Source organism: Vulpes lagopus, chromosome 2, assembly GCF_018345385.1.
Source record: "Vulpes lagopus strain Blue_001 chromosome 2, ASM1834538v1, whole genome shotgun sequence".
NCBI lineage: Eukaryota > Metazoa > Chordata > Mammalia > Carnivora > Canidae > Vulpes > Vulpes lagopus.
In genome coordinates, this window is record NC_054825.1 from 71,622,021 (window position 1) to 71,639,429 (window position 17,409).

General features: G+C 41.1%; 1 protein-coding gene across 3 annotated transcripts in view; it reads right to left on the bottom strand.

The window, feature by feature from the left end:
• Nucleotides 1-17,409, bottom strand: part of TUBGCP4 (tubulin gamma complex associated protein 4) — a 38,285-nt gene that overhangs the window by 792 nt on the left and 20,084 nt on the right. For 2 of the 3 annotated variants that reach the window (XM_041744333.1, XM_041744335.1), the window contains 8 exons: nt 9,247-9,297; nt 8,668-8,773; nt 6,882-7,010; nt 6,315-6,453; nt 3,577-3,754; nt 2,941-3,075; nt 1,390-1,506; nt 636-775 (listed from right to left, as the gene is read on the bottom strand). In XM_041744333.1, the coding sequence (XP_041600267.1) occupies nt 636-775; nt 1,390-1,506; nt 2,941-3,075; nt 3,577-3,754; nt 6,315-6,453; nt 6,882-7,010; nt 8,668-8,773; nt 9,247-9,297 (995 nt within the window). The remainder of the gene's footprint in view (nt 1-635; nt 776-1,389; nt 1,507-2,940; nt 3,076-3,576; nt 3,755-6,314; nt 6,454-6,881; nt 7,011-8,667; nt 8,774-9,246; nt 9,298-17,409) is intronic. The other variant, XM_041744334.1, reaches the window with a different exon arrangement.

Consider the following 17,409-nt stretch of genomic DNA (forward strand, 5'->3'; position numbering starts at 1 on the left):
ACAAAAAAGAGCCTCATCAAATATGCTTTCCCAAGATTTTCTTCAAAGAAATAGGAATCAGGGCAACCTGTGATCTACGTAGTGTCATCTTCTAAAACTCTTAAGTTTCTTTGACTCTTCCACTAAAGTCGCTTAGGAAAAATCTGCTTGAGGACAATTAGGAGACAGAACAATAAAGTGCTTTTTAAAAAATAGGACAGACCTCTGAGAAAAGCCAACCACCACTGAATCTACTGGATTAAAAAGCTAAGAATTAGAAGGGGCGATCACCTTTCCCAAATGCAGAAGCTGGGGGGCCAGTGAGGCAAGGGTGCCTGAGGCTGCACAGCTGGTTAATGTCAGAACTGGGAACCAACTACTGTTCAGTTCTTTCTTCCAGCCCAGCTGAGAACTAAAAACCCATCTCAGCATCAGGAGTTTTAGTATTTTACTATGATGGCTTTTACTAGAAAATAAGCTTCCTTTGAATTAAGAGAGCTGATCAGACATAGCCCTTCATGTCTCTAAGCCTTAGTTTCCTTGCTTATAAAATGAGCTATTTGGATGAGACTGGCTGATGTCTCAGCTCTGGAATTACAACTTGTTAAACAGCCACATTCATGGAGTCCCCACACTTCCCTAAGGCTTGTTCCTACCTGCCCAGAGTTCCGCCAGCCTGGGTGTAGTATTTGTTATAATCTAGCCGTAAGAGCAGTTGAGCCAAATCTGAGTTGATCTGATGGTTCCGAACACTGGAGAGAATCTTGAATAGTAGTGAAGACTGGCGGCTAAAGCCCTGTGGAGAGAAGGACTCAGGCTGTCATTCCTCTCAGACTCAACCAACTGTCCATGTGGAGTGGGGGGAGGGGGGGTGGTTCCTTAAAAAACTTGCTCAAAATTCTCCAGCACCAGCTGGCCTTCCCACAGCTTCGCTTCTATTAGCTCCTAAAAGGTCGTCTTAGTACTGAGTCCACGGATGGCGTGGCTTTGTGTGAAAGTACACTCCCATTCTCAGGAGGCAGTTAGCATCTATTCTGTTGATTACTGGGGCTGGGGAGAGCCTGCGCATTTTTGTTAAGAGTCCGATAATTACAATCCCAGCGAAACGGAGTTCGTTCAAGGAAGGAGGTTGGATGGGAGGTTGTGAGAACAAAACCAATGCATGTTTGCGGGCTGAAGAAACTATTCACGGCCAAACTATTTTTGAATGTTGAGATGGCACATAACTATCTGCCTCAAAATGAACTGATGCCAACATTTTAATCTTTGTATCTTCTTATTTCCGTGTGTATATATGTATTGGGGAAATGCTTTATTGACCCGGAGGGAAAGATCATGACTCCCCATTGGCAAAACAAACCTCTACCCTTTGGACAGGGCTGCATACTGCCAACAGCCAGGCAGACTCACCTTGACCAGGATGCTCAGCTGGGCAGCCCCACGTTCATCCAGTGGGCCCAGGTTCTGACTGACCAGCGAGCAAAAGCTGTGACAGAGATCTAGGATTTCATTCAGGCAGTGAAACACCTACCCAGGAAATAGTTGGTATTAGGAAAAGAAGGAAGATAAATCTATGAAATTAGAGATCTGAGAAAACAGTCTGAGAGTTACTTTATTCCCATTCTTTGACCTCAGGAGAGACTGTCACATATGAGTCAGTCCTGTGGGCTCCTCGAAATACAACACGTGTAACACCAACTCTTCGCTTTCTGGCAAAGATGCTACTATTCTGCTAGTTACCCCTGCACAAAACTTCCATTCTAGCCACATCAAATTAGGCATCGTCTCTTGGACCCACATGTGCTCCAGCCCTGAGCTTTGCTCAGAGCTACTCTCCTTAATGCCAGTTCAAGTTCTCCCTTGGTGGGGCACTCCCTTCCCCCCTGTAGCCTCTAGCGACCCCCCTGCTTCTCTATTATCTGTACTGTTCTCTTGGCATCTGTTCAGGCCACCTGTGTTGTTACTAGTCTGTGTATGTATGTATGTTCTGTTTCTCCAACTAGATTGTGAGCTCCTTAAGGGCAGAGCCATGACTTATACCTCTTTGTATCCCCAGTGCCTTGCATAAAGTAAGCACTCAATAAATATTTAATGGTCACCACCTGCTCTGATCTTCTGCTTTTCCCAAGGGTGTACTCATGCCACACGAGGGTAGTTGGCCTGTCACAGCGGCTTTTGGTGTTGTCCATTCACACAAACAGCCCTTGGAGTGGCATCTGTGTAACCTGCTCTCCCTTACTGAGTGCAGCAAAAATAGCTCCAAATACGAATAAGAGAAGTCTAGTGTTTGTGCTGTGGCAGGACTGAGGGATGACAGCTGGCTGACATCAGGGATGAAGCAGAATCTACGTAACTGTGAGGGGTCATTTCAACCTTTCCACTTTTTATTTGGGAATTTTCATGTATTTGTGAGCTTTAAAAAAAACACAGGTGCCTGGGTTTCACTCCAGAGATTCTAATATAAGTGCTCGGGGTCCCAGATTTTTTGAAGCTTCTAGGTGATTCCCATGTGTAGGCAAGGCTGAGAGTAACTACCCTAAAGGAGAAATACATACATACACAAAGGGAGACACTATTCACTTGTCTGTGAAAACAACTCTCAACTGGTCGATCCTGATCCAAAAGATTTCTAAGAAAGTAAGCACTATGTGCTTTTCATTAGCCCTTCTGTGGTGTCAGAAAAGTTGTATTTAAAATTCTTTAAATCCTTCCCTTTGAGGGCTAAGCACATATTCTTTCTTCTATAGCTGCGCACCACATCCTGAGGATATAGTATTTCAGAAACTCAAAGACATTTAAGTTCCCTTTTAACAGTCCCTTATAGTTTGCTTTAAGTTGTCAGAAAGGTTTAAAAATGGAGATTGAACAACTGTTGAATGATAGTTCCGTTTCCTGGCAACTTGGGACCTAAGGGAACAGTCAGGCTGGAAGCAGTCTGAGGAAGCCCATAGCCCTACTTACAGGTTTCAACAGGATAAAGGACTGAGCCAGCAGATTGCTAAGGAAGTGGTCGTGAGCCAATCGGATGCTTTCAAAGTCACGGGTAGAATTGATCTGATGCAGCAGCTGTGAGAACTGAGACTCCAGCACATCTACCTGATGGGCAGTGAACAGATGGTTTCAGTACCTGGCATATTCTAAGCACTCAAGGACATTAAGATGAAAGACAGTATGAAAGAAATTCTTCCTCCTATTGGAGCCACTTTAAAGCCGCACAGAGGCCATGTTACCTCGCCTTGTAGCAAGTTCTCTGCCTAATGCCTCACAACCCCAAAGTTCTGGCAGATCCCCCACTTCACGCCATATCGCCTCCACTGACTAACCTGGTTAAGTCCTACAGATTCCAGACGGCCTAGCCAACTAAAACTAAGGATTGAATCAGCATTGCTGACAAGAACCCTAAGCTCATTCTCCTTCATTTATTCCCACTTTCCTTTAAAATGCCGCCAAGAAACCCCTCCCAACGATCTAACCTGCATTTTCTCAACCCCCAACATCTCGTCCAATGCAAGACTGCAGTCCCTCTTTGGTAAATCCTGCCCATGTCCCAGACTTTTTTCCCCTACCCCTTCCTCCCATTCATCCCCTGACCCAGACCTGGAGATAGTACTGAAGATTATCCACCAAGAATGCCATGTGATTTCTCAGGCGCCACTTGACTGCGTCAGTCTGGTTGGACTTGAGGTGCTTGCGCTGCATCTGTAGGGCCCAGCAGTGCTGCAGCTCGGCCTGCACCCGGCGCACGCTCAGTAAGTACTTGAAAACAACATTGTACCTGGGACAGAAACGGCAGGGTATTCAAGAATAAAACTTCACTTCCCACCTCACCTGCAAGACAGACCTCAGGACTCTGTGCCTGCCGCCCGTGCCCCAAAATGTAGGAAGGAAATGAGAATGGCTAGAGCTATGGATGAATTTACTGTGGCTTATCAATATGGTGGGTCATTACATGGCTGTTAAAACGACTGCACTTCATCCGTTCAACTTAAGGCGGCTCCTGGCAATGGGATTCTGAATAAAAGGGACAACGCTCAGGTTACATACAGCCTGATATGCTTTGTTTTATAATGCTTGAAACAACTGGGTAAGAAAAAAAAAACATATTTTGAGGGAATATACATATAGATATAAAACTAAATATTAAAAGGACAAAAAAAAAAAAACGCACCTGGGTGGCTCAGGATTTAAGCTCCTGCCTTTGACTCAGGTCATGATCCTAGGACTCGGGATCGAGTCCCACATCGGGCTCCCCACAAGGAGCCTGCTTCTCCCTCTGCCTATGTCTCTGCCCACCCCCACTCCCCCGCCCCCCTGTCTCTCAGGAATAAATAAAATCTTAACAAAATAAAACAAAATGAACAGAAAACAGTGTGGGAGAATGGTTACCTTGGGCTGGGGGAGCCAAGGGAGTGAGAGTGGGAAGACCACAGAGGCAGACATTATTGTCGGTGTTCCAGTTTTTGTGCTAGAAAATGGTTTTGTGGCATATGTGTAAATAGGAAGGAGGGTCTTGCATGGACCAATAATCAGAATGTGTTAGGAAGCAAGGATTTAAAAGAGAGAACGCAGTGGAGGCCCCCTAACTGCTGCCTCAAGGTAAGCTCAGGGGCAGCTTGCCAAATGCCGAGCCCCATACCGAGAACACACATGGGAAGAACAGCTGATTCCTAGTGGAACTGGATCTGTTTACTTGTTCGTAGGCAGGCTTACAGACACCAATCTGATTTGGCTTTTAAAATTATCTATTTCTAATGGAACAACATAGTAAAAATAGTACACCTTGTTTGGATTCTGATTTGAACAAACCGAAACATAAAAAGACATTTTTGGATAACTGGGAAAATTTCAATCTGTACCAGATATCAGATAAGGATGTATTGTTAATTTTATTGGATGTAATAACTGCATTGTAATTACATTAAAAACGCCTTTTCTGAATCGCATAGCGATGGAGGCAAATGACCTGTCTGGGATGTGCTTTATAAGGTTCTAGCGAAAAAAAGAAGAGAGAAGCAGAATGTTGATAGTTACTGAAGCTGGATAATGTACCTGTGGGGGATCATTATAGTCCACACTTTTGTTTATATTTGGAAATTCTCATAATAAAAATTAGTCTTTAAAACTACATCTGAGATTGATTTCTTCAAGGGTGTTCAGAGTGTATCAAGTGAGGATGTAAGTAGACTGTTTGCTTGTGGGACACTGGGTTAAGACAAGGTCTACACAGCTTGCTTAGGTGGGCTGTGGGCTCTAAACCTGCCAGAGAAATCTCCCTCAACTAGCCTTGTTTTTGCCAGTTCATACCTAGGCTCCCATGCCCTAAGCTTTTCTACCCCAAAAGGTAGAGAGGACTGAACAGGAGCAGAGATGAGAGGCCCTTTTGTTCACGTATTTCCCTTTTCATCCTCTTCCTCTAGTCCAAGCATAACAGCTGCCATCCTCCAACCAGCACGAGGGCCAGTGCCTTGACCTGTGACAGGATCTGAGAAATTCTTAAATGGTGTGGGGACGGATTTCACAGGCCACCATAGCCAGGCCTGCTTCTCCTGCCTCCCCTTCCCTAGAACTCTTGGTCCTTGGCTTGGGGATGTGAGATCCACATGGAACTGAGCAGCAGCACCTGGCAGGCTCTCAGGATCAAGAACAAAGCTGATCCAAGAGTCTCTCACCACCTTGGTCCAGCTCCTGTATTCTATCCCCAGCTTAGCTGTCCTCACTGCGTCTCCCTGGGGGGAAGGAAGTGATCTTCTCTGCTGTGGCTCAAGTCCACAGCAAACACTTGGGCGGATAGTCTTCCCAAGTAGACCCACAAAAAATTACAAAAGTTAGGGAGGAAACAGCTAGTCTGATGGAACTAAACAAAGGCCAGATTCTCCATGTGGTGCCCAAGACTGCAGCTTCCAGAGGTCACAGATTGGCAGCCTGTAAACTACTTACTTTGCAACTTAAAAAAAAAAAAAACAACAGGGGCACCTGGCTGGCTCAGTTGTGGGGCCTGAGACTCTTGATCTCAGGTTTGTAAGTTCAGGCCCTACGTTGGGTATAGAGATTTCTTTAAAAATAAAATCTTAAACACTACTGCCACCATACTGATGATTTGAGGGTTTGACCCTCCCATTCATCTCAGCACCAGCAAACCCACAGCCTCACATCCGCAGCTTCACTTGCTAATGTTTTCCGTCCGTTCCACAAAGGCATCGGAGTTTTCAGCCTCTGATTTACAGACTGTGTACACCTACCAGCTGCGCGGTTACCTTGCTCCTGCTGATTGTATTCCTGATCATTTCTACCCTTGGAAGTCCAAATTTACCTATGAGAAATTCAGAAATACTCACTTTTCCAGAACAGCAGGGGTGAAGAGAATGTGTAGTGGCCACTGCACTTTGTAGGAGAGACCTAGGGCTGCCCAACCAGATGCAGGGGCTTCCCGGGGAGAAGTTTCCCGAGAAGGCCCTTCTCTTGCCTGAGCAGCATCTGTTAAGAAAAAAAGACTGCTGAACCTAGAACCAGAGCTTCGACAACATTCATGAGATGAATGCTTACTTGAGCCTGCAGTGTCAGAAGCATAAAGGTGACAGGAAGGGGACTTGCAGAAGAAGGCAAGGAAAGACTGTGGGAAATTCTCTTAGAGGGTCTTTTGGATTCTTTAGCCTTAAAGTCTGGTGGCTGGAAATAAATAGTGATCATTCCGGCAGCGGGACAAAAACAAAACCAAAACCACAGCCTGGGCATCCCATTTAGCCTCTCTGGACTTCCCTTTTCTCCTGTATAAAACAAGTCACATGACAAGGGGCTTCTGAGGTCCAGAATGACATGGTTTCTGTGGAGGTGGATGGAAGGAGAGACGGGAGAACAGAGGATGAACCCATAGGAGCAGAAAGATGCAAGAAAGAATGGCAAACCTTTATGTTCTTTTCCGTGATACTCGATTGTCAAGTGCAATAGAGGGAGAAGGTTGTCATCATCCAGCAATACCTTGTGTGCGGACTGTTGGAAGGCCACATTCACATCTGCAAGGCAGGGCACATGGGCTGACAAGAATGCCAGGCTTTGTAACAGACCCAGATGAGGCTGGCTTTCCACTTCTGTTCCAGCCTGCCCGTCACTGACACCAGGATGCCATGGACATGGGTTGCTTTTGCCTGCCTAGCATGTGTTCCTCCTTTTCTCGCTGAAAACACCACCCAATTTTCCTTAGAGAATCACCCCTCCCACCTTATCCATGTGATTCATTCAGTGGGGTAGGGGTAGGCAGGTGACCCAGGCATACTCAAATAGAATGTAAGACTCTACTTTGTTACCCTATTTTATTTAGGGATATAAACATGACTCAAGTCAGGCCAACCCAGAGGCTCTATTCAGAGTGGAGCTTTTTTTTGTTTCTGTGTTTCTGAGATAAACAGAGACTTAGTCTATTGGATGTGAGCTTGGTTGGAGGCCATCTTGCTACCCTATGGAGCAGGCCTGTCCAAGAGAAAAAAAGGTAGAGGGCAAAGATGGAATGACACCAAGTCCTGAGGGCATCACGTGAGCCACTGGATCAGACTCGGCCTACAGCCTTTATACTCTGACCTTTTCAGGTAGGAGAATCAATTTTTTCCCCCTTTGTGTGAGACTGAATTGGGTTTTCTGATATCTGCAATAAAAAAAAGTATTATGTGAGTACAGTGGCCATCCAATGCTTTATAGAGTCAGAAAAAAGGTAACCCTGTCAGTTTCCCATTTTCTTTTCTATTTTTTTTTAAAAATTCTGATCCAGGGATCCCTGGGTGGCTCAGCGGTTTTGCGCCTGCCTTTGGCCCAGGGCGCGATCCTGGAGTCCCGGGATCGGGTCCCGCGTCGAGCTCCTGGCATGGAGCCTGCTTCTCCCTCTCCTCTGCCTGTGTCTCTGCCTCTCTCTCTCTCTATGTCTATCATAAATAAATAAAAATAAGTTTAAAAAAAATAAAAAAATAAAAATTCTGATCCTTTCCCGGCTCTCCTCATGTAGTTTGAATGGGAATGGTTATCATTCCCATTAGTTAAGAGTGAACTTTACTGAAGTAAGCATATCTTAATGTCTGACATCTTTGATGCAGGGGTATGATGATTTGGACGGGGCTAATCAAAACCCTTTCCTGGAATGTTTTAATTTGCTACCTGAGAGACTGGATTTGGTTCCTCCTGTAGACACTGTGAGGTAATTTCTGGAAACTGTTGCTAGCCATGTTTCCAAATGGGACTGGAAGGCCACCAAAAAGCATGGAAGAGGCAGAGACCAGATATGGTACAAGAATTCTAGCAGTATGCAAGTCCCCAGTTTTGGTTGTTCTAAGGCCCAACTATACTCCTATCCCACTGGAGTTATAGATAAAATAGCAAATAAATCCCCCTTTTCTTAGATAGGTTTTCATCATTCACAATCTAGAGAATTCTAATACAAGTGGCAATTGCGATATGTCCCATAGGGAATGTGTAACTATCATGATAAAATTACCTGGTTTGTACCCACTCTTCCAGGAAAGGTCAAGAGGCTACTCCAAATGACCTCAAGTGCAGCCCACTTGAAGGGCCTTCCATATGTGGAAAGACTGCTCTGTAATTCACCAGGCTGCTCTTACGTGGGTCAGACTGAATGGTTCAGCAGCAGTCAAGAAACACCCTACAACTTTAGTCAATGGGTAATTCTCAGGTCCACAGGACAATTACCATGTTCAGTTACTGCAGTGGGTGGTGTTTTTAACATGTGTTGAGCTGTGTCAATGAAGGCCTGAAATAGTTCTCCACGTCCCAGAAGGTAAAAGTCTTTAATGATCTGCGGAAAGAATTTCAATTTACAATTCAGTAATGCAGCAGGGCCAGGAGCTCCTCACTATAGTGATTACACACGAAGTTTCTAATCTCATCAATTTGAGCCCAACCTACAAAGGATATAGGCTTTTGGCATATTTCACAGGGGCATACTTTGTAACTCCTCAAGGCAGGACAACTGATGGGTCTTTGGTGTCAATTATTCAATGGCAACACAAGTCTATTATGCTAGAAGAAAGTAAATACCCAAACCTTTGTACTATAGTACATTTGTAATATTAGAAAGAGTTTGCCCTCTCGGATGAGGACATGTGAAGCCACCCTGGTAGTCTGAATACAAGCAACCAGTGCTCTCAGGAGAGCCTTGAGAATAAAGTCAATGCCTATCAGCATCATTTTAAGAATTAAAAGACAGTTAAACTAAAAAAAAATAAATAAATAAAAAATAAAAAAAATAAAAGACAGTTAAACTATTACCTTCAGCTGACCCAGTAAATCTGACTCTTCCACCATCAGCTTCCAGAGATGCTATGAAAAGAACAAAACAGGGACAAAATTAGATTCCAACGAAAACTTCTATAAAGAATGGGTTTGTACAAATCCAGCAATATACTGAAAACAGAATATATGCCATGACCAAGTTGAGTTAATGCCAGAATGAAAGGATAAAGTTAAAAAAAAAAAAGAAAAAAAAAAAGGAAATGTTCTGGAATTGGATGGTGGTGATGGTTGCACAACACTGAATATACTAAAAACCACCAAATTGTGGGGCGCCTGGGTGGCTCAGTCAATTAAGCAGCTGCCTGCAGCTCAGGTCATGTTCTCAGGGTCCTGGGATCAAGCCCCACCTTGGGCTCCTTGCTTGGTGGGCAGCGGCTTCTTCCATCTCTACTGCTTATGTGCTCTAGCTCTCTCCTTCTCAAATAAATAAATAAAATCTTAAAAAAAAAAAAACTGAATTGTACACTATTTTTTTGTACACTATTTTTAAATGGCTCAAATGCTGAATTTTGTTTTGTGAATTTTATCTAAGAAAAAAGGAAAATTAAAAATTTAAATATAATGTAATTTACTAGATTGAAGATTTTTAAAACCCATATGATCACCTCAATAGATGCAGGAAAAGCATCTAATAAAACTCAGCATGCATTTGTGATTTTAGAAGGAAAGCAAACAAGGAACAGAAGGAAACTTCTTTATTGTGAGACACAGTATATACCAAAACCCCACAGCAAACAACCTATGTAATGATAAAACATTAAAAGAAATTCCTTTTGGGCACCTGGGCTCAGTTAAGCGTATAGGACCCCAAGATCCTGACCTGAGCTGAAGGAGTCTGCTTCTCTCTCTCTCACTTCCCTGGCTTGTACTCTCTCTCTCACTCATTCTCTCAAATAGATAAAATCTTTTTTTTTTTTTTTTTTAGATTTTATTTATTTATTCATGACAGAGAGAGAGAGAGAGAGAGAGAGAGAGAGAGAGAGAGGCACAGAGACACAGGCAGAGGGAGAAGCAGGCCCCATGCAGGGAGCCTTATGTGGGACTCGATCCCGGGTCTCCAGGATCACGCCCTGGGCTGAATGCAGGCGCTAAACCGCTGAGCTAAACTGCTGAGCCACCCAGGGATCCCAAATAGATAAAATCTTTAAAAAAAAAAATTCCTTTCGAGTCATTTAACACTGTACTAATGTAGTACTGTACTACAGTACATTTGCCAATGTAGTAAGATAAGGAAAATGTGTGTGTGCATGTATGTGTCTGTGTTTATCAACTGCAAAGGAAGAAACTTATTATTAACAGATGATTATTACACTATCCTCATAGAGAGTCCAAAAGAACAGACCTACATATTACTGGAACTAGCAAGAGAATTCAGCAAGGCTGATGACTAATACAGAAATCAACTACATAACTATTACCAGCATCAGAGGAAAACTGACCAGAATTTTCCCAACAAAGTGATCAATAATCATCCAGGGTACCTGGATTTCCTACCCCGGCACTTGTCCCTTTTTCTTTCTCTCCTTCCTTTCTTTCTCTCTCTCCCTCTCTCCCTCCCCTCCCCCCTCTCCCCGCTCCCCACTTCCCTCCCTCCCCCTCTCCCTCCCTGTCCCCTCCTCCTCTCCCCCTTCCCTCTTCCCCTTCCCCCCTCACTCTCTCTCTCCCCCTCTCCACTCTCCTCTCTCTCTCTCTCCCCTGCCCCACACCCCCTGGAATTAACACAGGTTAGGAACTGGCCTTTGACCCCTCTCTAGTACACATCACTGGATGGAGCATCTGACATCCCTAGGGGAACAAACACACACAATAATGAGATATGTGAAGAGTCAAAGAAATACAACAGACTGGATAACATGCCATCTGATGCAATTTTAAAGCAGACTGAGTAGGCTGTATAGCCTGCTGTCCAAACCCCCATAAAACAGGCATGTGCTGCCCCAGCTCTTGGGAGAACTGCACCCACCTAAAAGGAGCTTCCTTAATCACGGTTCTGGTCCCTGAGGGAAGTCCATATCTAATTTGTGACAGATGCAGAGATCTAATGGTCTAATCCTCTAAACTCAGTTTGGGACATCTCTGAAGTGACATCCTAGCTCCAGAGCTCTGGATAGGATTGGCCAGCTCTTCTGTTGCAACTACATCACAGTTCACCTTCTCTCTCTGCTAAGTCCTGCTTTGCCCCCTTCTTGCAACCAAATCTCAGTCTCAAAATCTGTTTCCTGGGAAGTCTGACCCATGACACAGATTGAGAATTCAAAATACTCTTGATACATAAAGGGAGAAATTGACAGCAATACAATAGTACAATTAATACCCTAATTGTATCAATGGAGAGATCAGCCACATAGAAAAACCAACAAAGAAACAGCAGATATGAACAACACTAAAGGCCAAATGGGCCTAACAGATATATACAGAACATTTTATCCAACAATAGCAGAACATATTCTTTTCAAGTGCATGTGGAATCACAAGGAGGTAACACCTCACACCTATCAGAATGGCTATTATAAGAAAGATAAGAAATAACATGTGTTGGTGAGGATGTAGAGAAAAGGGATCCCTTCTGTATACTGGTGTAGCCACTATGGAAAACAGCATGGAGTTTCCTCAAAAAATTACAAATAGAGCTACCATATAATCCAGCAATTCCACTTCTGGTATCTTACAAAAATGAAAATACTAATTCAAAAGATATATGGAGCGCTATGTTCACTGTAGCATAATTTACAATAGGTAAAATATGGAAAGAATCCACAGTCCATCAACAGATGAATGGATAAAGAAGACTGGTATGTGTATATATAAATATATGTAAAAAAATATATATTTCTATACATACAATAGAAAACTACTCAGTCATAAAAAAGAATGAAATCTTGCCATTTGCAATGACATGGGTAGAGTTAGAGAGTATAATGCTAAGTGAAATAAGTCAGAGAAAGACAACTATCATATGATTTCACTCATATGTGAAATTTAAGAAACCAAACAAAAGGCAAAAATGAGATATAGAAAGAAAGACAAACCAAGAAATGGACTCAACTATAGAGAACAAACTGATGGTCAGCAGAGGGGAGGGAGGTGGGGGGATGGGTGAAATGGTGATGGGGATTAAGGAGGGCACTTGCCCTGAAGACCACAGGGTGACATACGGAAGTGTTGAATCACTATATCATATACCTGACACTAACGTTACACTGTATGTTAACTATACTAGAATAGAATTCTTTAAAAAATAGTTGAAAAAATATACCAAAAAAAAATCCTAAAAAGAACCAAGTTGCTGAAACAGTTGGATATCTACAAGCAAGAAATTAAAACTAGATTTATACCATGCACTATATAAAAAATTAATTCAAATTGATCATAAACATACACGTAAAACTGAATACTATAAATTTTGCAAAAGGAAACAGAAGAAAATCTTTGTGACTTTGGGTTAATTAAAGGTTTCTTAGAGCACTGACAGCATGACCCATAAAAAACAATTGATAAAACGTACTCTTCAATATTAACATCTTCTGCTCTTTGAAAGACACTGTGCAGATAATGAAAAGACAAGTCATAAACTGGGAGAAAATGTTAAGTCACATATCTGATAAGGACTTACATTCAGAATACATAAAGAACTCTCAAAACCTGCAATAGTAAGAAAACAAAACCAATAAAGAAAGGACAAAAGATTTTAGCTGACACTTCACCAAAGAAGATACATGGATCGCAAATAAGCATAGGAAAAATATTCAAAATCATTAGTCTTTAGGGGAACATAATTAAAACCACAATGAGGGAACAACCCAAATGTCTATCAACAGATGAAAGGAAAACACACTGGTATGAACAATTGGATACTACTCAACAATAAAAAGGAATAAACTATTAATATATGCCAACATGGATTAATGTCAATTATGCCAAGATACCTTGTAATAAAGTTAATAATGAAAATCAAAGGTATGTACAATAAAAACCCAGAAGACTTTGTTGAAAGAGACTTAAGATGGCACAAATGGAAAGATATCCCATAATCATTGATAAAGAAATATTACTAAAATGTCCATACTGCCCAAAGCCATTTACAGGTTCAATGCAATCCTTGTCAAAATTCCAGAGGCATTCTTCACAGAAATTTTAAAAATCTTAAAATCTGTATAGGACTACAAGAAATCCCAATGAGGCAAAGCAATCCTGAAAAAAACCAAAAAACCAAAACCAAAACAAAAGGCATCAAACTTCCTGACTTCAAACTACAAAGTTATAGTAATTAAAACAGCATGGTACCACATAAAAAGAAATCTAAAGCTGAATGAAACAGAATAGAAAGCTTAGAATTAAACCCCCCACATATACAGTCAACCAATATTCAACAAGGGAGCCAAGAACACCCAAAAGGAAAGCATATCTTACAAATGGTGCTGGGTGGGATGCCTGAGTGGCTCAGCAGTTTAGTGTCTGCCTTTGTTTGACTCAGGGCCTGATCCCAGGGTCATGGGATTGAGTCCCACATCGGGCTTCCTGGATGGAGCCTGCTTTTCCCTCTGCCTCTGCTTCTCTTTCTGTGTCTTTCATGAATAATAAAATCTTAAAAAAAAAAAATGGTTCTGGGTAAACTGGTTAAAAACATGCAGGAAAAGGAAACTGGACCCCTATCTTACACCACACATCAAAGACTTAAACATAAAACCTGATACCATAAAACTCCTAAAAGAAAATGTAAGGAAGAACCCCTCAATACTGGTCTTGGTAAAGATTTTTTGGATAGGACACTACAAGCACAAACAAAACAAAAACATAAACAAGTGGGATTACATCAAACTTGAAAGCTTCTGCACAGCAAAAGAAATAATCAACAAAATGAAAAGTCAAGCTCCAGAAAAGGAAAAAAATATGTGCAAACCATGTATCTGATAAGGGATTATAGCCGATATATATAAAGAAGTCCTACAACTCAACAACAATGAGAAAACACAAACAGTCCAATTAAAAAATGGGCAGAGGAACTAAACAGGTATTTTTCCAAAGAAAACATACAAATGGCCAACAGCTCACGGAAAGATTCTCAACATCATTAGCCATCAGGGAAATGTGAATCAAAACCACAATGATATACCACTTCACACCTATTAGAATGGTTATCATCAGGGGATCCCTGGGTGGTACAGCGGTTTGGCGCCTGCCTTTGGCCCAGGGAGCAATCCTGGAGACCCGGGATCGAATCCCACATTGGGCTCCTGGTGCATGGAGCCTGCTTCTCCCTCTGCCTGTGTCTCTGCCTCTCTCTCTCTCTCTCTCTCTCTCTCTGTGACTATCATAAATAAATTAAAAAAAATTTTAAAAAAAAGAAAAAAAAAGAACTAGAATGGTTATCATCAAGAAGAGGTAACAAGTTGTTGGTGAGGATGTGGAGCAAAGGGAACCTCGTGCACTGTTGGTGGGAATATAAATTGGTTCAGCCACTATGGAAAACACTATGGAGATTACTGAAAATTAAAAAATGAACTATATGATCCAGAATTCTACTTCTGGGTATATACACAAAGGAAATGAAACAGGATTATGAGACAGATACATGTACTGCAGCATTATTCACAATAGCCAAGATAGGGAAACTAAGTGTCCATGATGGATGAATAAAGATGTGATAAATAATGAAATACTTGTATTTCAGTTATGAAGAAGAAAGAAATTCTGCCACTTTTGACAACACAGACGGACCTTGAGCATATTATACTAAGTGAAATACAACACAGAAAGAAATACTGCATGATATCACTCAAATGTGGAATCCAAAAAAGCCATACTCATAAAAACAGAGTAAAATGATGGTTACCAGGGGTTGTGGGGTAGAGGAGGATAGGAAAGACGCTGTTTAAGGATACCAACTTGCAATGAGTAGGTAAGTAAGTCCTGGAGATCTAAGGCATGGTACAGTGAATATGGACAACACTGTTGTACTATAATCAAACTTGCCAAGAGACTAGATTTTAATTATTCCCACTACAAAAAAGAAATCATAGTTATGTGATGTGATAGAGGTGCTAAATATCCTTACAATGGCAACAATATACATATGTATCAAATCAACATGCTGTATACCTTAAATTTACACAGTTTTTTTTTTTTTTTTTTAAAGATTTTATTTATTCAGGGGCACCTGGGTAGCTCAGGTTTGAGCATCTGCCTTTGGCTCAGGTCATGATCCTGAGGTCCTGGGATCAAGTACCCTGCAGGGAGCCTGCTTCTCGGTCTGCCTATGTCTCTACCTCTGTGTCTCTCATGAATAAATAAATAAAATCTTATAAAAAAATTTATTCAGTTGACAGAGAGAAAGAGAAAGAGCATAAGCAAAGGGAGCAGCAGGCAGAAGGAGAGGAAGAAGTAGGCTCCCCACCAAGCAGGGAGCCTGACATGGTGCTAGATCCCAGGACCCCAGGATCATGATCTGAGCCCCAAGGCAGATGCCAAACCAAAGGAGCCACATTTACACAAATTCCTCAAATTTACACAATGTCCTATATCAAATACATTTTGTTTTGTTTTTTCAAATGCATTAAAAAAAATAAAAGCACATGTATTAACAATGAAAAAGAAATAATAAAAACACATGTAATAAAGATCCTCAAAAGATCAATAGAAATCCTCAATAAAATAAAGTTGAAAAAAATTGTATGTTCAGGATACTTTGAGAAGAGTGTTATTTCAGGGAATGGATGTGCTAGCTCTTCTATGATGTACTTAGAGAAGTGTTTGTTTATAAACACTTGTAATAATAGTAATTATAAAAGTGGTACGTAATTGCTATGAAATGAGTGCTTAAGTGCAGGGATGTGTTTACCATTCAGCAGTGCATTTGGAGAAATGTTTATAATAATGACATTAACGATGGTGATAAGAATGTTCTGTGCAAGCTTTAAAGAGGAATAAACTATTGATACATGCAACAGGGATTAATCTCAAAATAATCATGAGGAAAAGCCGCCTGACCCACCTCCTCCCCCAAAAAAGTACACACATTGTTTGACTCCATTTATACAAATTCGAGAAAATGCAAACTAATCTCTAGTGACAGAAAGCAGATCAGTGGCTGCTTGGGGGCAGGGAGGTAAAAAGCATTGAAAATAAATGGAAGATGATTTGAGGTAAATAATCACCTGAAAGAGCTGGGTAATGATCTTAACTAATAAAACAGAATTTAAGGGAAAAAAATATATTTAATATATATAAATATATGGCCTAAGTGATAAAGATTGTTATATATACATAAAAGGAAATACAATAAATATATATTTATTATGAATATGTACATGCCTAACATACAGCCTGGAAATGAAACATTAGAACATGGCTCGAGGGATGCCTGGGTGGCTCAGCGGTTGAGCGTCTGCCTTCAGCTGAGGTTGTGATCCCGTAATTCCAGGATTAAGTCCCACATCAGGCTCTCTGCATGGAGCCTGCTTCTCCCTCTGTCCCTGCCTTTCTCTGTCTTTCATGAACACATAAATAAAGTCTTAAAAAAAAAAAAAAAAAAAAGAACATGGTTCGAAGTTCGAACTCTAGACTCACACAGAATATATATATACTCTCTGAGCACAAGCGGAACTAAAAGCAAAAAATGGGCCCTATGTTTATCCATAAAGGAAACCTCAATCAACTCTAAAGGACTCCTCTACATACTGTGTTTTCCAACTATACTGCAATAAAAATAAAAGCTTAATCAATTCCTGGGATTAAAAAGAATATTAGAAAGAAAATTAAAAACTATTAAGAATAAGACGATAGTATATACACTCCATGCCAAAAACTTATGGGACAGGATCAAAGCAATATGGAAAGGTTTTTCTTTTTTTCAATATGGAAAGTTTTATATATTTCCTAGGAGGCAAGGGTTACAAATAGAAAAGTTTTCAACCCAGAAAACTAGCAAAGAGTAACAGAAATTATGTTAAAGTTTCTTGAGTAAAGAAACAAGAAGGAAGAAAAAATAATAAAGGCAGATATCAATGGAGACAGAGGAAAAAGAAGGTAACAAAAATACAGGCTAGTTCTTCGAAAAGATTAGTAAGATTCAACAGTAAAAGATTAAAATAAAACACAAAGTAAAACAAATAGCTACTGACAGATTTTGTAAAAAATTAA